A 22,911-nucleotide genomic window follows, 5' to 3' on the forward strand; every position below is an offset into this window, starting at 1 on the left:
GTTTGATCCTTGAAAGCTTGAGGTAAAGAACATGTCAAAACTAGAATCATGATGACGCTGTACAATACCACTCTGACATTGCAAACTATTTCTACTTACATGAAAAATAGCCACCCTATTTGATGAGAAATTATATGCTTAATCCAACACTGTTCCATATCCCGAACGCATCAAACTTAAAAAGGCAAAACCAACTGAAAGCAAATGACAACACCGGTTCGACTGTATTCAACTAGGTTTATAGCAACTACACAGACTTTCACGTAATGACGATTATTGGAAATGGTATGGCCTATAAAAAGTTTTGACTTAAATCGAATGTCCTGTAATATTGATAGTGGTAGTACTGATAATGGGTGGTAGCACTGGGATATCTCCCGACCCCGACAATGATCCTCACGATACGTACGATACTGATTATGATTATGACGCGAATTAAACACTAATCAAGACTTTCTTTTGTAGTCCACCGTAAATGCCGGATGGCGAGCCTTATTTCCACATCTAATTTCTAGTTTATTTTCGATCCATATGAGCCAATTGTAACCTCCTAACAGCTGGATAGTAATCGTAAACGAAACTTTAGAGCCCATTGCTGCGGCGGGTCTTGAAATGGTAGCCACTGGATCAGGACCATGCATTTGATACTGCTTCCTATGCCATGCGGTGGATAGTGGTGGTGGAGGCCGCAGCAATCACGTAAGAATCGTATCGTCTAGTTCCTCTTCTTTGCCAACGGGTTGCATGGCGACCTTGCGCAGTACCTTGCTGACCACTTCGCTGAGGGAATCTCGTGCTCCCGGTTCCAGCAGGGCAATACACTTTTGATGCACTTCATCACCTTCTCGTAACCGCAGGACGTAGACTAGAGCTATTTCCGAGTTGGACTTGACGTAGCCATTCTTTTCCTTAGTTCCGTTGACGAGCATCGGAATCACTAACCGAAGATATTCGGGCGCCGTCTTTTCTGCGGGTACAGTTTTCGCCAGGTAGAGACAGGTCTTGGCAAGGAGTTGTTTGACTTCGTTGCTGGTGTGGTTCATTGATTTAACGAATGGGCCAATGATCTGCTGAGGGAGTTTGACGTCGTCCGAGCACATTCCGTATTGCAGGAGATAGCCAGCTGCTCGTACTCCGTTCAACGCCACTGGGATCTTGTCGGATATCAGAGAGGAGGCGATAGTTTTGCAGATCTTGGCTTCGTACTTGTCGGTAAAGATTGCGGATGGGTATTCTTTGAGGGCGACGAAGAGTGCTGCGGTTCGTCCATGCCTCAGTGCCGCATCGTCGCCGTAGTCTTCGTTGAGCATGTGGGAGTTGAGCGCATCGTCAAGTTGATCTGGGTTCAACCATCTGCAGAGGGCACCGAGACAACCGGCCGCAGCTGCTCGAGTTACGTCTTCTGGGTGGCCAAGCATTCCGGAGAGCATGGAGTAGATTTGTTTCTTTAATGGTTCGGTCATCTTGTCACCGGCTGGGGTCAAAATTCCTCGCAGTGCTTGCAGCATAGTTTCCCGGATGGTAGAGTCATCTGTGTTCTTGATGCCGTTCTGCATCTCGACGAACAACGGATCCGGGCGGGTGTGGATTACGATCAGTTCTGCCAGAGCGTGACCCGCCTTGATGCGTACGATTCTGCTTGGGTCGTGCAGTGCCTTGAGGAATGTGGTTTGCAGTTGTGGCAAGAACTGTTTCAACATGATGCCAACCTTGTGCAGCAGGATGGCCAAGGTCTCTAGGACAGCGGCCTTGACTCCGGCATTAAAACGGTCACCAAGAATACGAATCAGTGGACCGGTAATGTGGACCACGGACGGTTGCAGCGAAGATGCTGAAGTGAGTTGAATCACCTCACCCAGACCTTGAGCAGCGTTCTCCTTTTCTTCTGGTAGACCGTTCAAGATAGCTTCACGGAACACTGGAAGGAGCGGTGTAATACCCTTGGGTAAGCAGAATCCGGGGAGTTCGGCGCCCTTGAGGTCACTGCTGGCAAATTTAACAGCCTGACGGACGTCTGTTACGTGAGCAATTTGCTGAGCCGAGTCCAAGGTCTTTGTGACTGCATTGAGAGCGTCCCAGGAGCGTTGCAATACATCTCGATCGCCATCGGCGAGGAGTCGCAGAAGACCACGCAGCAGTTGTGGCACGTATTGAGAGTAATCTCCAGGCGAATGTGTGCAGAACGCGCATAGGAGAGTAGCCGCGGCCTTGCGAGTTTCGGGAATCTCGGATTTTGTCGATTCCATGACCGTGTCCATAATGGTACGAATACCGACCTCATCGCTGACGGATAGAATGACCGCCTGACAGTATTCCAGCTCCTGGGCTTCTTCTGGTGTGCCTTGAGCAGCTGCGAGAGCGGAGAGAAGGGCGGGTAGAATCTTGGGAAGGTACTTCGTGAGAGCTTCGCCTGCAACGGATGCCAAAATGGAAAGTGCCTTCGTGTTCACAGGGTTTGCGGTCAGTTGTGGGATGAGATATGGCAGAACCACCCGTGATTTGATGGCCATAACTTGGCGGAGACCATCCAGAGTCCATTCTGCGACATCCGGATCGGGATCGGACAGGCTTTCCAACATGGATGGCAGAATGTCGTCGAGAGCACGGGTTCCCACCGTGGTATGAAGCGAGTCGAAGGTCTTAGCTGCGGCTTGACGGACTTCTGGTAGAGGATCAGCCAAAGCCTTACGAACCGTTGGCACCAAACTGTTCACGAAGGTCAGAACCATGTCCCTTGAAGTAGAGGCCATGATTTCGGATAGACCAATGCACACACCCTGTCGCTGATCAGCTTGATCAGAGTTGAGACCACGCTCCAGAATAGGAATAATCTCTGGAAGAACGCGTTCTCCGAGTTTCCGAACCAGGTCTCCCAATGTCCTCGCTGCAACTTGGCGTTTATCGTAACTGGTGCTAGCCAAGCATCCCAGAAGTAAGCTGAACAGGGTTGGCAAGATTTCCCGAAGGGTACGCGGCGTATTGGTGACCACAACCTTCCAGACGTGCAGAGCTGCCTGTCGGACCATAAGCGAAACATCGCTGCGACCCATATACAATCCAGCCAGTACTCGGTTTCTCCGCTCGGCACCCAAGCTTCGGATGATAGCTTTGTGACTTTGTTCCGTACCGAAGTTATCATCCTCGGATGCAGTTTGCGTTGTCATCTTTCCGGAAACGCCAGAAATCTTGTACAGCAAATCTCCCAACAGTTGGACGGAGCTGTACCGGATTCTCCAGTTGTCGTCGAACAGCCCCTTCTCCAGTTCTGGTAGCAACAAAGCAATGGCGGACTCGGCATACAGGTTGACAATTCGCTGACCGGCCTTCAGTGCGGTATCTCTCACGTATTCGTTCTCGTCGGCCAAGGCCTTCAAGATCGGATTGATGATCTGCCCGATGTATGGCGTGAAGTCGTTGGGGAACGCACTCGGCATGTAGATGAACATCATGATGTAGCCATCCTTGACATGCGGAGCGATATCGGTTCTCTCCGCTGTGGCGATAATCTCCGGCATGAGTTTGTGCAGCTTTTCGACTCCCAAGCCTCCAACGACCTCGGACAAACCTTGGGCAGCTCCCGAACGATCCACGCTGCTGCTTTCGGAGGTCAACGTTTGCATCAACCACGGCAGCAGATCTTCGAAGGATGATTCGCCCATTCCTCTTACCATAGCACCCAAGGCGCGGGCAGAAACGGCGCGAACTTCCGGCACTGGATCCAGAAGGGAGGTCTTCAGTCCTGGGATGATGTTCGGGAGATACGGGGTGAGATCCTTCTGATCGGTCAGCGAGTACATGTTTCCGATGATTTGGGCTGCCATCTTTCGCGTTTCGGTGGAACGATCCATGAAAGCTCGCTGAACAACGGGCATGATCAGAGCCAACGAGGGAGCGTCGATGAAATGCACGAATTTGGTCTCCAGCAGACTTTGTAGACATAGTGAGGTCTTCGACGAGGGATTTTCCAAAGCTCGGAGCAGAACTGGTACAATCGCTTGAATTTCAGGGTTTTTGATGACCGAACCAATCATTTTCAGAGCAGTAGCTCCAGCCTCTTGCACTTTGATGTGCGAATCTCCCAGGACTTCCATCAACTTGGGAACGATGCTGGGGAGACAGGATGAAAGTTGTTTAGGGGCACAGAAGGCCATAGCGCCGAGCAATTCAACCGAAGCGGTTTTTGTACGCCAGGAATCTTCATCCAAAGCGTTCAACAACGATGGAAGAATCAGTTTCACCCCGTGCGCGGAGAGCTTGGCCATCACTGTCTTTGCACATTCGTCAGCAGCCTCACGTACATAAGACGAGGAATCTCCGAAGCACTGCAGAAGATGAGGCAAGACGTGCACGATGTACGGCTCAAACAGACGACCCAAGGTTGAACACAGCATCTCAAACGCAAACAGCGCTCCTTCGCGAGATTTGAAGTTCTTTTTGTCCTGGATGTAGTTGGTCAGTTTGGTCATGATGTCCAACTGTTTGAGCGACAAAATACCCAAGCCCTTGACGATTCCAGCAATGCCGTAAGCTGCTCCACGTCTCACTCCGTACTTTTCCGACTTGACCAATTGTTGCATCATTTTCTTGACCATTTGGGGTGCTTGATCTTTTACGGATGGAATCAGATAAGGAATGCAGTTGGCAACCGATTCCTGAACTTGCTGCGAGGGCGTGGACAAAGCCGTCAGGAGTCGATTAACAATTGGCTGGATGCGCTCGTCGTCCCGGTCCAAATGCCGCGCCAGCGAACCCATCAAAATGACCACAGCCTGGCGAATGTTGTCGTAATCGCTATTGTTGGGTGCCTCGTCCAGGAACTTCTCGAACGTTGGCAGCAGATAGGACACGCTTACCTTTCCGTGGTGTTCGACGATAGCCAAGGAGGCTGCCAACATCTCTTTGTGGACGATTTCTTCGCGATCACGTAGCCCAGTGGAAACCATAAACTGCGTCAAACTGTTCACCAGCTCCTCGGTTAGGAAGGGAGCTACGTGACTAAGAGCAATGGCAACTCCTCTCCGGGGACCCCACGGATCAATGGCCGGTTCGATTTCACGATCGAATTGATCGAGTTTTGCAGGAATCATCGTTAGTTTGTCCTGGTAGATCTCCAACAATTGCTCTAGAATGCTGTCGATGATAGAGGAGTCTTCCGCCAGAATGGACACAAGAGCGAAAGATGCTGCTTTTTGAATGCAAGGCTCCGGGTGTATAATGTCCTTCAACAATTCATCTGCCATCACAATCGGCACCTCGAAATTTCCTTGAATCCAAACGTTCTCCGCCAGCTGTTTAGTATCTTCACAAACATCATGTTTCGCAACCCACAATCTCCTAGTCAGCCTCAATCCAAGTTCATAATCGTCACTTATCGATGGCAGCACCTTTATCATAATTGCCAACGCCCTCAATGCCACATCCCTCACAGCATCCAGCTCATCCTGCAAAGCCACCAACAGGCACTCCACCTCACGAGTGTCCGCCTTCGCCGTGTACTCCTTTCCGGAACTACTTTCAGCCACATCCAACAGAGCGGCCACTGACTGCGTTTGCACTCGTCCCCTATGGTGCTGAATCAGGTTCAACAGCAGTTTGATCATCTCCAACCGGGGCATGTACTTCGGATGGTACAAATCCTCAAAGTCCTGCCCATCAACCGTATCGCCCTTTATTTGTGCATGGTATGCGATGATCTGAATTCCGTTGATCAGCAAACTTTCATCTTTCGCTGCCTCCGGCAGTACCATAGCCCTTTTCAAGAACTCAAAAGTGTAGCTGAACGCCGGAGCATTCAACAGGAAATTTTTCGCTCCATCCTCCTCAATATGCACGTTATACTTATCGATGGTTTCGTCGTAGATCGATACCAGAATGTCGCTGACCAGCTCCAGCAGATTCTCCGTGCACCAGCTCTCCTCCAGATCGCAGTGGGGTTTGCTCAGCCGAATCGTAGCAATTGCCACATCTCGACCCGTTTCGACCAGTTCCCCAGAGAAGCAGGTTTCCCGCAGGCGCAGGTACAGCTTGACCATCGACGGAGCAGCAAGTGGCGATGAAAATACCCTCAGGATGGCAGGCAGCAGCGTAGGGAAGAAAAGGGACAACTCGCGGGGAGTTCCCTTGGCTGCACCTTCGATTTGCGAGATTAGAGTGGTGATAATACTGTTCAACTCCCGCAGGCGAGTCTTTATGGCCTTCTCCTTCTCGGTTTGCTTCTCGATGGCTTCCTTTTGCTTCGGGGTCAATTGGGGTGGTTTGGATTTGCCTTCTTTGCGACGCTTTTCTTCAATTTCACGACGCAGGGTCAGTTCCTCCAACTGTTCTTTGTAGCTGGAATGAGATAAGAAAAAACAAAAATCAAATGCTAAAATAACTATTGGAAAAATAATTAATCTAATCCCCAAATATCATCTTGCAGTGTATTCTGAAGGAATACCCTGAAAAACATCGGCTGCAATTCCTGAATAAATTTGGATGGAATTCCTTTCCAAACTACAGTTCGTTGGAAGTATTTTCTGGTATGTAACTTTAAACGAACTTTTGCGAAATCCATGGATATTTTATCTGAGAAATTAAAAAAATAGAAAAACTGCAGGAGTGATCTCTGGATAAAAATATGAACAAATTCCTAGAAAAATTTCTGAAGGAACTTCATTAGGAATTCCTCATTTGTAGGATAATCTCTGAAATGATCCCTAGTAGATTTTAGAGAGATTCCTTCGAGAAACTGTGGATGAATTCTAAATCAAATCTCTATGACAATGGCTGAAGTTTATAACTGGAAAATTCAGCGTAAAAAATCCTCGATAACCTCTTGTAAGATTCCCTGAAAAACTCGGAATAAAAACACATGTCAGAATTTTTGGTCGGTCTAGAATAACTACAGTCAACTATTGATATTGAAGCGACCATCGAATTATGGAGATATCGAGTTATAGAACACAAAACCAGTTCAAATGCGATCCTAAATACGGAACCCTGTGGGAATATCTGAAGGTAGTAGCATTTGAGCGCTGAAGGTCTTTGTGGAACATATTCTGGAGAAACTTCTCTAAACATCCATCCTTGGAGAATTTGTGGAGGAATTCCTGGAGGATCACTGTAGGAGTCTTAAATAGCATGCCAACAGAAATCTCTCAAAACAGCATTAGAAAAAATACTGATTGTTTTCTTCAAAGAACGTGGGAAGAAATACAAGTGGTATAGTCTAAAAAAGCTTGCTCGAAATTCCCGGTAGTTGGCGAAGTTATCTACCCGGAGGACCCATTCGGCCTCAGTTCCAGTTTCCATGAGCTGACGTATGTATCGGAGCTTGAAAACATCATCGCTCCCCAGCGTTTCACATGTCGACTCGATTTCGACGAGCCATCGGTTGGCGTCACAAGTGTCTCCTCCAGAAAAAAAAAAAAACAAATCTTTCACTTCCAGCTGTTTCACTAACAGACGCTCCTCCTCCTCCAACTGTAGGCGTAGCTTTAGGATCCTTTGACGTTTTTCCAGAGCGCGCAATTCCACGATTGCGCGAGAAAAAAACCCACTTCTGATTTTTTTTTCTAGCCCAACTTGTCATTAGTTTTTACATTTAAATTAGAAGCTTTACAAAAAATTGTATCATACAACGTGAGTGGCCAACGTTCAAAAACAATAAGCTTTATTTTAATATATTCAAAAAAATATTTTTTCTAAAGAAAAAATGTAGAATCAAAAATTAGTTTGGTTGCACCACATTAAACCCAGCTGTCAAATTCAACAATGAATATTATCAAAGCAAATTACGAGTTGTTATTGAAACAATGAAAGGCAATTATCAGCCGCGCAAATAATACAGATATATTGGAATGATACAGAAAATATTTGATTTTAAAATTGTTTTCTCTGCGTGTTACACATGTGTGAACTGTTTCACTTTTCGGGAAAACTGTTCATTCCAGGAAACTCGAAAAAAGGGCTATTCGTGGAAATTATATGTTGAGAAACGACATTTTAGAAAAAGTTATTTCAGGTATTTTTTAAAGTTTCTTTCAGACAATACTCCGAAGGTTTCTTCGAAAGTTTATATAATAATTCATTTGCGGGGATTACCCCAAAAATTTCGTTCGAGAAACTTGAGGGTTTTTCGAACGAAATTTTTGGGGAGATCCCTTAGGAAGTTCGTAAATGAATTATTATATGAACTTCCGAAGGTTTCGGAATTAACCTTTTTTTTTCAATGATAACCCCAGAGATTCTCTCGGAAACTTTCCATAGAAATCCTCTAGGAATTCTTTTTCCTACTTCCCTAGTATTTCCATCAAGATTTCTGTTTGAGAATCAACCAATAAATTCTTCCTGGGAGTTCCTAGAATTCCTCCAAAGTGGTCGTTTAGGATTTATTTAAGATTTCTACCAGAAATTTCTCAGTAATTACCAATTATTTTATTTAAGGATGTCTGCAGAGAAATGTCAATCAAACCATATATTTCTGTACTGATATTTCTAATAGTGTTTTAATATTCCGCACAAAATTATAATACTGCTAGTATTATAGTATGTAGTTTAACATGATTTTTTCCAGGAATTTGAGTAGAAACGTATTCAGGTATTTTTCAAAAGTTTGCTTGCAATGCTACTCCAAAGATTTCTTTAGTTATTCATTTAGCGGTTCTTTTACGAATTTCTCAAGAAATCCCTCCAAGAATTTCGTTCAAAAAACTTAAAAAAGACAGTAATTACTCCAGATATTCCATCAGAAACAACTTAAAAGATTCTCAAAAAAAAAACAAATTTAAAATAGTCATCGAGCAATTCATCCAGTAATTCTTTTATAGACTTCTCTAGTATTTCCTAAAATCTATCTAAATATTCTTTATTTGTTTAACATTTCAACCAGGATTTTTTACTTTGAAAAAAATCGCAGGAAACCAACAGTGATTTTATTCAAGAATTCTTCCAGGACTATCTCCAGTGACGAATCAAATATGTTTTCAGAAATTATTTTCGAAGCGGATTGACCGGAATTCTTACAACATACCCTACCCAGCGAATTTTTCCAGCCTTCATCACTTTCAGGATACTGGATTGTAGAGCTGTGCGATATCGTGATTCATCCTTCACCGCCACACACCGTTTTCCTGCACGCCACCGAATATCGTCCTTAGCACCCGGCGTTCGAAAACCCCAAGAGCTCGCAGGTCCTCCTCGAACATAGTCCCCATTTCATTCCCGTTGATGAGTACCGGTTGTATGAGCGTTTTGTACATCGTGCATTTGGAGTGGGGTGAATCATTCTTGACCGTAGTTTTTTAGGAGCCCATAGTTGGCACGACTTCTACAGATGATGCGCCTTCGTGTTTCTCGACTAACGTTGTCAGGTGGGTCCTGTCGCGCTCAGTTTCGCCTACTAGCATGTACACTGTTTTTGACGCATTCACCGGACTCTTGTTCCTTCGCGTTTTAGATGGGTGAATAAATCTGCCATCGTTCCAAATTTTCTCCCAATAATATCCATGACGTCCGCGTAACGCACAAATTGCCCGGATCTTGTGAAAATCGCACCTCGACTGTTAAGTCCGGCTCTCCGCATGACACCTTCAAGCGCAATATTGAACAGCCGACGCGAAAGCCGATCACCCTGTCGTTGTCCCTGGTGAGATGCGAACGAACAGGAGTGTTCGCCCGAGATCTTCACGCAATTTTGCACACCGTCCATCGTTCGAAGGTCCCGGGAAAGCTGTTTTCGTCCATGATCTTCTATAGCTCTACAGATCAATACTATCGTATGCCACCTTTTTTTTTTTTTTTTGTTTTTTACAAGGGGGAAATCTGCAAACAGATCCCCTGAGAAGATAACTCAGGGAATGCGGGGATGACGCACCAACGACGACCCGCTAAAACCAGCCTATGCACTGTGCATGAGTAATTCATTTAGAATTGCTCAAGTGGTGAACAGTGCATCGACATGACCCTTGGACTCAGACCCTCATCTCCCCGGAACCACCTTACGGTATTTCTTCGGGAAGGGACCAGTGCATATAGCACAACACGTGTAGCAGAAGTAGCCTAGGCAAACTGCTTCTCCTAGCCGACTTAAACAATGTTACAAGGGACCAGCCTCGGCAGGGCTAATCCTCTGCAGCCAACTCTTGGTCGGCGCGCCATAGACGCTGCAATTCTAACATAATGTGAGTGACAGCCGTAGTTACTGCATTCCAGCACTCGGCATCCGCACACATTCTCTCTATAATATTGTCGGGGGACGTGTCCCCTCCGCATGCGACCTCTCACAACAATGAAACGGGGGCAATCGAACACGACATGCTCCGCTGTTTCCTCTACACCAGCACAATTGGGGCACGCAGGAGATTCTGAGTGCCCGAACCTATGCAGGTACTGTCTATAGCAACCATGTCCTGACAGAAACTGCGTCAGGTGGAAGTTCACTTCCCCATGGCTTCTACCATACCAATCTGACACATTTGGTATTAGTCGATGGGTCCATCTACCCTTAGTGTAGTTATCCCATTCCTGCTGCCAGCTTCTGAGCGTTTCCTCTTTACACGTGTCGCGGACTCCTCTGGTACCCCTTTGGTTGAAGCATTGAACATCTTCCTTGATGATGAGCCCGATGGGCGTCATCCCGGCTATGATGCACACGGCCTCTTTAGATACCGTCCGGTATGCACTTGCTACTCTTAAGCACATTATCCTGTACGTGCTTTCCAACCGCTTTAGGTTTCTGTTCGTTCTAAGCGCTTTTGACCAGATTGGTCCTCCATACCTTAGTATGGATAGCGCCACGCTTGCCAGCAGCTTGCGTTTGCTGGCAATTACAGCAGAGCTGTTAGACATCATCCTCGAAAGCGCCGCTATAGCCGTAGATGCCCTTTTACAGGCATATTCAACGTGGCTAGCGAAGCTCAGCTTGTCATCGATCATTACCCCAAGATGCCTAAGGGATCGCTTGGACTCTATGGTGCAATCACCTACCGAGATAAGCGCCCGTTGCTCGGACTTGCGGTTGTTGACCACCACCACCTCAGTCTTGTGACGGGCCAGTCCTAGTTTCCTAGACTTCATCCATTCCTCAACCAGGGAAATAGAGTGCGCTGCTGTCAACTCTACTTCCTCCATCGATTCACCATAGACCACTAGGGTGATATCGTCGGCGAAGCCAACAATCTTAACACCCGTCGGAAGGGGCAGCCTCAGTACGTCATCGTACATCGCATTCCATAACAGCGGGCCCAGGATTGAACCTTGAGGTACTCCCGCGGTAATTCGAACGCTTTTCTGCCCCTCCTCTGTGTCATACAGTAGAATCCTACCATCAAAATAGCTTTCTAGAAGCTTACACAATTGCACCGGTACCTTGAGGCGGTGAAGCGCGTGTGCTATTGCTTCCCAGCTTGCGCTGTTGAACGCATTCTTCACATCCAGAGTGACAACCGCGCAGTAACGGATGCCGCTCCTTTTATGCTCGATTGCCACCTCAGCTGTTTGAACGACCGACTGGATGGCGTCCAGAGTAGATTTACCTTTTCTGAATCCAAACTGGTTGTTGGACAGGCCGTCCGCACTCTCCGTATACGGTACTAGTCTGTTGAGAATCAACCTCTCCAATAACTTGCCCGTCGTATCTAGTAGACAGATAGGTCTATACGCCGACGGGTCACCTGGTGGTTTCCCCGCCTTTGGTAGTAGCACCAATTTTTGTCGCTTCCATACATCCGGGAAGATTCCTTGATCAATGCAGCGTTGCATCGTGGTTCTGAACATGTCCGGATCCGTGTTCACTGCCGCTTTTAAGGCAACATTCGGGATACCATCGGGTCCCGGTGCCTTGTTTGACGCGAATGATTTCACGACTTCTGCCAGCTCTTCGTTCGTCACTCTCGCCACTTCTTCTCCTTCATCTGCCGCATACGGCGCTGGGGGCCATGGGCTTATGGGATGGTGCGGGAAGAGTACATCGATTATCGATCGCAGCAACTCGGGCGATTTATCTTGGGGCGCTATGGCTCCTTTGGTCTTAGCCATTACCACTCTGTAGGCGTCACCCCATGGACTAGAATTGGCACTCTCGCATAGACTTTCAAAGCATGCCCGTTTTCGACTCTTGATTTCCTTTTTGAGAGCCAATTTTGCCTCTCTGAATGCTGCACCGCGTTCCTCTCTTTGTGCTTCTGTGCGTGCGCGTTGCATTCTTCGTATAGCCCGAAGGCAGATTGCTCGAAGATTTGCAATTGATTCGCACCACCAATACACTGGCGGTCTGTTCTCTCTAGGAGGGGCTTTTCTCGGCATGGAAGCATCACACGCTCGTGATATCACAGCAACTAGCTCTTCACCGTTTAGGTCCAGAGTGTTCCGTTCGCGCCTCAGGGCTTCAGTGAATACTTCGCCGTCGAAGCGCGCTGTTTTCCATCCTCGGGCTTGGGTCGAGTTACATCGCGCTGCCTTCTGCCCGCCTGGTATTATACTATAGCGAATCGATTGATGATCGCTATGAGTATAACCGTCATCAACGCGCCAGTTCATGGTACCTAAAAGGTTAGGACTACAAAACGTCACGTCGATGATCGATTCTGCACCATTTCTGCGGAAGGTACTCACTGTACCCACATTTGCCAGCTCTACATTTAATGCGGCCAGGGATTCCAACAATAGCTGGCCTCTTTGATTGGTGCAGCGGCTACCCCACTCCACTGCCCATGCATTAAAGTCGCCAGCTATCACTACTGGCTGCCGATTAGCTAGTTCGGCCATCATCCTGTCAACCATGTGGGAAAATTCCTCAATCGACCACCTTGGGGGCGCGTAACAACTGCAATAGAACACGCCGTTGATTTTTGCTATCGCAAAACCGTCATTTGAGCTAGAGACTACTTCTTGGATTGGGTATCGTCCTGTCGTCCCTATAGCTGCTAGCTGTTGAGACCTATCCGCCACCCAGTTCCCGTTGTTGGCTGGTATGCGGTATGGGTCCGATAATAACACCACGTCAGTCTTGGTTTCCGAGACTGACTGCCAAAGCAGCTGCTGGGCTGCATCACAGTGGTTTAAATTTAACTGTGTTACTTCCGTTTTGGCTGCTTTGATACTCCGCTTGTGCCCGGACATTTGGGTCCGCCCGTTAAGTGTCCGTTGTCTGCTCTGTCTACACATATTAGGCACTTAGCGATTTGCTTACAATCGCTTGCCCTATGGCCTTCAGCGCCGCATTTTCTGCACATCTTACTTCTGTCGGGACCATTGCAATTCCACGACTTATGGCCCTTCCCGAAACACTTGAAGCAAACTTCAGGAGGCTGTTGTATGCTCAGCCGGCAAACCGACCAGCCTACCTTGAGTATGCCCAAGTTCTTCGCTTTGTTGGCCTCTGCGACCGGCAGCCTGATCGCCGCCACCTGGGTGCCCTGCGGGCCCTTTCTAAGGTGGATGGCCCTACTGGCTACGTCGATGTCACACTGCTCTTTGAGGGCAGCCGAGACCTCCGCTGCATCGGTGACCTCATCCAGATTTTTACACTGGAGAGTCGCTTCAGCAGTAAGGGATCTTACATCAACCTCGTCACCAAGTACTTCTTGTGCCAGTTGCTTATAGACTGCACCCTTTTCCTTGGCGTCCTTCTTTAAGACTAGGATCATTTCACCAATCCTAGTTCGCCTTATGCTTCGCACGTCTGCGCCCAATGGCGATAGCTTCTCTGTGCTTCGCATCGCCTTCAGAACCTCGGCGTATTTTGCTTCCTCCGTTTTGATAACGAGGGCTTCGCCTAAATTCCTACGTTTCGCTGTTTTTGGTTTAGCGCTCTCCTTGGGCTCCGTTTTCGGTTTCCTCTGTTTTTTCTTATTTCCAACTCGTATCCACGGGTTGCTGTTGCCTTGCGCCCGTGGTTCCTGTGGATGCACTGCCTGGTTCCGGTTAACCCGTGGCTCCTTTTTCTTGGCTTTCTTGGCCTTAGGATTGGTGTTGGCCTCTCCTTTGTTGCCATGTCCTCTTGATCGCGGGGCTTGGCTCGTGCCAGCTTTTCCGCTTTGGAGGACGGCCGCGTAGGTCACTTTTCCCTTAGCAACCATACGTCTTTTCGCCACGTATTCATCCCCGGAAGCTTCCCTCTTCCGCATCGCGTATCGAATAATATCATCAGATATATTCGCGTTGCCTGTGAAGGAAAACACTTCGGTCTGACACGACCTAGTGTCTTTTTGGCCTTCTACCTTGCCCAGTTGTTCCTTGGCTTTCTCGTAGTCCTGCTTTGCAGCTAGGACTGATTGTCGCAATTTCAGTAGACTTGTTTTCAAGTCTTTGCTGATATTTGTTTTGCTTTTAACATATTCGATGATGACATCAAGTTGCTCAGCAGCTACCTGCATTTTAGCGATCCATGGCCTCGATTTTTTTTTTTTTTTTTTTTTTTTTTTTTTTTTTTTTTTTTTTTTTTTTTTTTTTTTTTTTTTTTTTTTTTTTTTCCTTCTAAGCAATGGGGGGATAATCTGCTCAACAGACTCCGGACCGAGGTCCGGGAGTGTGGGGTTGGGGACCATTTACTACGTACAAGCAGTAAACAGGACTACACCCCCGACCCACTAAACCATTTCCATTGCCGCCAAACCCTTCGTCTCTCCGGGACCACCAAGAAGGCATTGCTTCGGAGAGGGGCTATTGCACATCGCATCCTCCAGGTTAGCTGCGTAGCCATGCAGCAACGAACATCGATGACACGCTTATGGGGGTCCACCAAGGTAGCATGCTGGCGCATTGCCAGCTTCCCGGGTGGTCCTCGCCTCCCGTTGTCCGCTGAAGGCGGGCAGGGTCGACCACTAAGCCCGCGCCCAGCTGCACCGCAGGTATCAAGAACTGATACTGCGGGCTTCGCAATTTGACCTACTGAAGGCTCAGGCCCTATCAGCTAGCACCAGCTGGGATTGCTGACGAAGGGGCCTCCACCTGCCCCGAACAACCAGAGGCTCGTACCCACCCAGTAGGCCGGCGCCACGACAGCAGCGCTACCAGGATGTTCTCCCCGCGGCCACTTAATCGCTGTAAGGGTCGATTTCGACCGTAGGGCACCGGTATGACCTACGTAGCCGACTGCGAACCCTTGGACCACCTGTTGATTAGCGTCTGCACTAGTCACTCCTCGAGTCCACACGCCACCTCCTTTGGAGTTCCGAGACGATGTGGGTGATAGCCGATGAAACGGCATTCCAGCCAAACTCGTCTGCACACATCCTCTGGACCAAATTGTCCGGAGTCGTGTCCCGACCGCATGTGGCAAACATGCGGTCACGCATTGTGCGGAAACGCGGGCACACGAACAAAACGTGTTCCGCCGTTTCTTCTAAACCTGCACAAACTGGACATTCGGGAGAACCCGCATGACCGAAACGGTGTAGATATTGTCTAAAGCATCCATGACCCGAAAGGACCTGTGTTAGGTGGAATGTTAGTTCCCCATGGCGCCTATTGACCCAGATATCTAACCTCGGAATCAACCTGTGAGTCCACACTCCCTTGGTGGAACTGTCCCACGCACGCTGCCATTTGACCATGGAGGCCAGTCTGGCAGTCCTGCGTATGTCTCTTGTGCCGCGCATTTCGAAGCACTCTATGTCTTCCATGATAAGGATACCAATAGGCATCATACCGGTGATGACACAAAGTGCATCGTGTGACACGGTACGGTACGCGCTCGCAACCCTCAGGCACATTAGCCTATAAGTACTCTCTAGCTTGCTACGGTAGCTATCGGTACTCAAAGCCGTGCCCCAAGCCGGGCCACCATACCTCAGTATGGACGAGGCGACACTGGCCAGAAGCTTACGCTTGCTGGCGTACACCGTAGAGCTATTGGACATCATCCGGGACAGTGCCACAATAGCTGTGGAGGCTCTCTTGCAGGCATAATCGACATGGCTACCGAAGGTAAGCTTGTCGTCGATCATCACCCCCAAGTGTTTGACGGAGCGCTTCGAAGTGATTGTGCAGTCGCCTACACTGACCACCGCTTGCTGCGCCGACTTGCGGTTGTTGACAACAACAGCCTCCGTTTTGTGGTGAGCCAATTCCAGTTTCCTGGAGCTCATCCACTCCTCCACAATTGCGATCGAGTGGGCTGCAGTCAATTCCACTTCTTCGATCGATTCACCGTAGACCTCCAGCGTAATATCGTCGGCAAAGCCAACGATGACCACACCCGCCGGGAATTTTAATCTCAACACCTCGTCGTACATGACATTCCATAACACCGGACCCAGGATGGAACCTTGCGGGACTCCTGAGGTTATGTGAAAGCACTTCCGACCCACCTCTGTGTCATAGACTAATACCCGATTCTGGAAGTAACTTCCGAGAATCTTGTACAGGTACTCGGGTATCCCCAGACGCAGGAGCGCATCAGCAATAGCCGCCCAACTGGCACTATTAAATGCATTCCTTACATCCAGAGTCACTACTGCGCAGTAGCGAATACCCCTCCTCTTACGCTGGAGTGCTATCTCAGCGGTTTTCTTAACCACCAGAATAGCGTCTACAATGGACCTCCCTTTCCGGAAGCCGAACTGGTTGCCTGAGAGACCATTTACACCCTCGGTGTACCTCGACAGTCTGTTGAGGATGATCTTCTCGAGCACTTTCCCCACCGTGTCAATCAAGCAAATTGGTCTATACGCCGACGGGTCACCGGGTGGTTTCCCCGCCTTTGGCAATAGTACCAGGCTCTGCCTCTTCCACGCATCTGGAAATACTCCCTCGTCCAGGCATATCTGCATAGCAGATCTGAACATACCGGGAGCCTCCAAGATTGCGACTTTGAGGGCCAGGTTTGGAACTCCGTCCGGACCTGGTGCCTTCCCCATGCTTAGGGATTTTGCAATCCCTACAAGTTCCTCATCAGTTACTCTATCCTCATCACCAGCCCCAATCCCCGGCTGTCCTACAAAGGGAGGCCATGGGCTAGGGTTGTGGCGCGGGAAGAGCCCCTCGATGATCCCCTCCAGCATCTGTGGAGACTGCTCCGTAGGAGCAATTGCACCTCTTGTCTTCGCCATTACGATCCTGTAGGCATCACCCCACGGGTTCGCGTTGGCACTCTGACAGAGTCCCTCGAAGCAGGCCTTTTTGCTTGCCCTTATCTCAGACTTCAGCGCGACTTTGGCAGCGGTGAACACCGCCCGTCGTTCTTCACGCTCCTGCTCGGTACGTGCTTGCTGCATCCGTCTCCTGGCCCGTAGGCAGGCACGGCGCAGGTTCGCAATAGCTTGAGTCCACCAGTATGTCGGTGGTCTCCCATTCCTAGGGTGGACTTTTCTAGGCATGGTCGCATCGCATGCACGCGTAAGCACCGCTACCAGTTCGTCCCCGCTTAGGCCGAGTAGGTTACGCTCACGGCGGAGCGCCTCCCTAAGTACTTCATCATTGAAGTACGATGTCTTCCACCTACGAGGGCTTGGCCTTGACCTAGCCGCTTCCTCAACCCGCTGCCTGCTGTTGTTGTAGTCGATACTGTAGCGAACCGCCAGGTGGTCGCTGTGAGTGTAGCCATCGTCTACCCTCCAGTTCGAGCTACTCGTTAGGCCAGGACTACAAAAAGTAACGTCGATAATCGACTCCGCTCCGTTACGGCTGAAGGTACTTTTGGCACCAACATTAGCCAGATCGACATCTAGCACGGCCAGTGCCTCTAGCAGGATTCGACCTCGCTGGTTCGTGTTACGGCTTCCCCATTCCACGGCCCAGGCATTGAAGTCACCCGCTATTACAACTGGCCTTCGCCCTGTCAGCGCGGTCGTCATACAGTCCAGCATCTGCGTGAACCGCTCGGTCGACCAACTCGGAGGCGCATAGCAGCTACAGAAGAGGACCCCGTTTACTTTGGCGATCACGAAGCCCTCGTAGGTAGTAGACACCAACTGCTGGACAGGGTATTTACCCGTTGTCCATATCGCCGCCATTTTTCCGGATCCATCCACGACCCAGTTGCCGTTGCCGGCGGGTACTCGGTATGGGTCCGATATGATGGCGATGTCCGTCCCCCACTCAGCAACTGACTGGTACAGCAGTTGCTGAGCTGCGTCACAGTGGTTCAGGTTCAGCTGCGTTACCTGCACTGTGATTTTTCGTTGATGGCTCGTTTGAAGGTCGGGCACCTTGAGCCTCCCGTTGGGTGATTGTTGTTCACGGACTTGCCGGAACAAATCAAGCACTTGGGAGGGTTCTTGCAGCCTAGTGCCTTATGACCTTCCTCACCACAACGCCTGCACAACTTAGTCCTATCAGGGCCTTTACAGCCCCAGGACTTGTGTCCAGGTTCCCTGCACCTAAAGCAGATCACTGGTTGCTCATGTATGTTCAGTGAACATACTGACCAACCAACCTTGATCTTACCTACCTTAGCGGACTTATTTGCGTCTGCCACAGGTAGGTGTACTAAGGCCACCTGAGTACCTGCCGGACCTTTCCGTAGCTGAACGGCGGTGGTGGGCACCTGCACTTCGCACTGTTGCCGCAGTGCCGTGACGAGCTCTTCTGCGTTAGTGATCTCGTCAAGGTTCATCACCTTCAGAGTCACTGACTGCGTCAGAGCCCTCACTTCAACACCAGCGCCAAGGACCTCTTCCGCCAAACTTTTGTAGGCGGCGCCCTTGCGCTCCTTGTCTCGCTTAAGCTCGAGGATCATTTCACCTGTACGAGTGCGTCTGACACTGCGTACGTCGGCTCCTAGATCCGCAAGCTTCGCGTCACTGCGCATCGCCTTCAGGACTTCCGAGTACTTGGACTCTTCCGTCTTGATGATGATCGCATCACCCTTTTCGCGCTTGGCACCTACCCTCCTACCTTTCTTAGGTCTGGTATCCCTGCGCTCCTGTTTCTCCTGTTTCTTCTTCTTCTTCTTCCTCACTACGGTTGTCCAGGGGGCGTCCCCCCCCTGCTCCGCCCTGACCTGTGGTGATGGAGGACCTCTCAAAGGTCGCAACCCCCTGTTCCCATCACTCCGTGAGGGGCCAGCCTTTTCGGGCCCACCCTTCTCGGCTTTCCGGGACGCCTGGCTGGGGTCCGATTTTCCGGCACTTCTGCCGGTTTTCGGGGTCAGTATCCGCCTGGCCTTACGAGCGCCGCCGGGTAGCTCCTCCCCTGACGGCTGCCTCGCGCGCTTCTGCGATTGCTTGCTGTAAGCATTCGCTTCCACGCTTTTGGGGCTGCCCGCGATTAGTCCCGGGCCATCGGTCACCACACATGTTGCACTGGAGCGGCCAGTGCCTGCCGTCGTCACAGTTTCTAGGCTTTTGCCCACACTGTTTTCAATAAAGTTGGTCGCCTCCTTCCTTGGCGGGAACCTTAGCCGGTTACTGATAGGTCCAGAAGCCTCTCCTTCACATTCCGCTAGTTGTTTGTTTTGGTTGATCATCTCTTATGGGTCCCCCTAAGAGCCGCTATCCATCTCCGCTGGAATAGTCGCCTTTATAATCCCATGGTTATCTATGCAAGCAGGGAGGCCATGCTAGGGTTGACATAGTCCTTTATGGGGTACTATGTTCAGAGCCGGATCGGCGCAGGTCAGGTAATGGCATCTGAGCCTACTCCCGCCCAGTTGGAACAACCAGGCGACGGATTTGGAACGTACTCTAAGGCCTGCCACGGTTTTACGGGACGGGGGCAGCCTGCGCCATTAACCCACTCGCCGTTTCGGGCCAGTGTCACCCGACCCTACTAAGGGAGTAGAATGTCGCCGCTGTCAGCCTCAAAGCATATTATCCAGTACATATACCGTTACTTGTCCTTTGTCGTGCGCTGCCAGTATACATAATTGGGGCCGTACTGGCGTTGGTCCCAATGTGCTCAAAGCACTCCTACTCGTAATTCCATGCCTTGCCCGTTTGTATCGTGACCAGTATGCCATAATCAGGATCTCACTGGTATCAATCCTGATGTGCCGGTTGGCACTCCTGTTAGTTTGGGCTAGGGTACTTTAAGCGGCACCGGTCGCTGTGACAGAGTTGCATTCGGATTTTTGTGGTTTTTATGAAGGTTCATCAGAGCCCACTGCGAACTTCACCACATCCTGGGCAACTCCCCAACTCGCAGAGGTCCTGGGGGGGGGGGGGTCCGTTAAGCCCCTGGACTGTCGTCCCTGCTGCCCCAACAAAAAAAAAAACACGCATAATGCGAAGCCATAAGGGTGGAAAATTTAAACTAATTTACAACATCCTTATAATCCCACCCTTATTTAGCCTCAGGTTTGAGACTGAAGAAGGGAAGCCGATTGTCTCGGAGAAACACAAGGTCACCTGCACCATTGCTCCGGGTAGCACAGGAAGGGCACAATACTGTAGAGGGCGCCCTGGTACTCCACAGGCTCCGTTTGCGGTTAGGTTTTTTTTTAGACCCCCCTAACCATTCATTCTTAGGCACGGTAAGCTTAAAGCGGCATGAATTAAGGGTCACCTGTGAGATGGACTTATACCACCGGAACAGGCAGTCCGTAGTGTTAATTCTTAGCCAATTGAAACAACCGCTACCGACACTACACGGCTATCTAGGCTGTTCGGGAAAAGGAAGTTAACATTGATGATTAACTCCTGACGTGCCCAAACAGCCCACCCAGTATGCCACCTTCAAAACGATGAACAGGTGATGGCGTAGGGACCTGGAACTCACGCCATTTCTGGTTGATTCATCGCACGGGAAAGATCTGGTCTGTTGTCGAGCTGCCGTCGATGAAACCTGCTTGATAACTTCCCAAGAAATATTTTCATGAAGGTAATAGACGACGGAAGATATTCTGGGATAGCACTTTGGAGGCGGCGTTTAGGATAGTGATTACAATAGCTTTCACACTTCAGTTTGTCGCCCTTTTTGTAGATAGGGCTTATAACGCCTTGCTTCCACTGCTCAGGTAGCTGTTCCGTTTCCCAAATTCTGACTATCAGCCAATGCAGACAAGCGGACAATCTGTCCAGGCCCATCTTGATGAATTCGGCTCTGTTGAAGTTCAGACGACAGTGATCATAGTAACCTAGCTTGATCGAAGAATCTATGACACTATCGGAATCTGTACAAGAAGCATTGTGGCTAAAACAGCTACTGCGAGAATTGAATGGAAACCCAAAAAAGGTCGTTATCGACGAAGACAATCAAAGCTAAAAATTGTTGAGACTGAAAAATTTATAATGTTCATCGTAGTGCTGCTTCCCCCTTTAGATCACCTCACGTCTGTCCGTCTACATTTCAGATCGCGTCATGAGGTCATAGGCGGATCACCGTAGCATAGCAACTGTATTGGCTGACATCATCTGGGATAACGTTCTCGATCTCAGAGACATTTCAAGTTCTGCGCAAACATTTTCTCCATCAGGACTCCCTCCCTCCATGGCAAACTAGCGAATAGCGAAGTTTTTACCGCACAATTTTTTTTTGCGTGTACCGTAAGGACGCCATTCACCGCTCATTTAACAGCATTTTAACATGTTAAATTCGGGCAAAAATCAGTCGCTCGATATTTTTCGAAACTTTTTGCGCTAGACTCAAGATAAAACATTCGTTTTTGTAGGAAAAAAGTTAAAATGTGAAAAATGTGTAATGGTACCGAATGGCCAATGACACATGTTGAGGGCGCCAGAAATTTGTTCAGATTTTTCAAAATAATTCAATGAGCGTTGAATGGAGCATGAGCGGTGTATGGCGTCCTTACGGTACTTGGCACGAAAAGTGAACGTGTGAATCACAGTAAGGATTTTGGCGTATTCGTTGATTCACAGTTAACACATAAACAGTAGTGAGAGATAAGCAAAAGTAAACTTGAATGATTTGGCAACATACCAGCAGTGCTGAGTTTGCTCGACGTCGAGAATAATATTATAACACGGACATGACTTCCTTATTGCTCAAAAGTGTATTTTATTTGATCATAGATCTTTGAGCTAATCTAATAAACAGCCGAAAAAATCAACTACTAAATTCGCATTGACAAAAATTCATAAAAGGAAAATGTTTCATATTTTTGCTCTATGCAAAACAACTTTTTACCGAAATAATTTCAAGCGAACTACAATACTCCTCAAGAAAAGTTCAAAACAAAAATAACGCACGTTCGTTTGGCTCACGCTTTGACAGCTCTCGCTGGTCGATTGGCTCACACTTTCACAGAAATGTCAGCTTTCGCGAATCTCTTTTATAAAGGATCACTAATAAACAGCATATCTCATATGCCGTCAGTAAAGCATTAACGACTATATTCACATGACGTCTCAAATCAGCTGATCAGGAAGCACTTTGACAGTTCTTCTATGAAAATGACAGGCCCGTGTTAGCACCGGTCCTCCACCGATGTAAACAAATGCATAGACGGATCTTTCACATGAAAAGGCCTATGGGATTCATCTTTAGAATCGCCAAGAATTTCTGCGGCATTTAATGTCTAAAATCACTCTATTGTTCTCTCGTGCGTTCCACGTTGGAATATGATTCTGCTGTTTGGAGTCCTATTTATAAACAGTGGCGACTCGTAACCTCATTTTTTACCTGTTCTACGACTCTCAAAATGACTTTTTCGGCAAATTTAGATTATAAATCAAAAAGTAAATTATTGAAATCGTCCTTTCTAACAAATCTTTACTGATTACATGCAAATTTGTTGCTGAAATTCAAGAATTTCTATTCGTGGAACAGGTAGGGAATCGCCACTGTTTATAATAATGGCGCATCTGTTCGACGAATCTGTCCAACGCCTCCGATTCGTACTCCGTAAGCTACCTTGGAGAGATCCGTTCCACTTGCCGAGTCGACTGTGGGGCAATTCTGGAGTGAATCCATCTAAATTGCCGGCCACGCTCCTTTCGGAACAGCGTCATGCTGAGACTGCCTCTAACTCGAACAAACTACGGACTTCACGGACCACTTAGTTGATTGCTGCGAGTGTTCAATATAGTCGCA

At 48.7% G+C, this 22,911-nt stretch overlaps 1 protein-coding gene across 1 annotated transcript in view; it reads right to left on the bottom strand.

The window, feature by feature from the left end:
- Nucleotides 1–220: 220 nt before the first annotated feature.
- Nucleotides 221–22,911, bottom strand: part of LOC5567583 (eIF-2-alpha kinase activator GCN1) — a 48,936-nt gene continuing 26,245 nt past the window's right edge. Inside the window, exon 5 of the mRNA XM_001651776.2 lies at nucleotides 221–6,330. Within this exon, the coding sequence (XP_001651826.2) occupies nucleotides 696–6,330 (5,635 nt within the window). The 3' untranslated portion in view covers nucleotides 221–695. The remainder of the gene's footprint in view (nucleotides 6,331–22,911) is intronic.

This window comes from Aedes aegypti, chromosome 3, assembly GCF_002204515.2.
Source record: "Aedes aegypti strain LVP_AGWG chromosome 3, AaegL5.0 Primary Assembly, whole genome shotgun sequence".
NCBI classification, from domain to species: domain Eukaryota; kingdom Metazoa; phylum Arthropoda; class Insecta; order Diptera; family Culicidae; genus Aedes; species Aedes aegypti.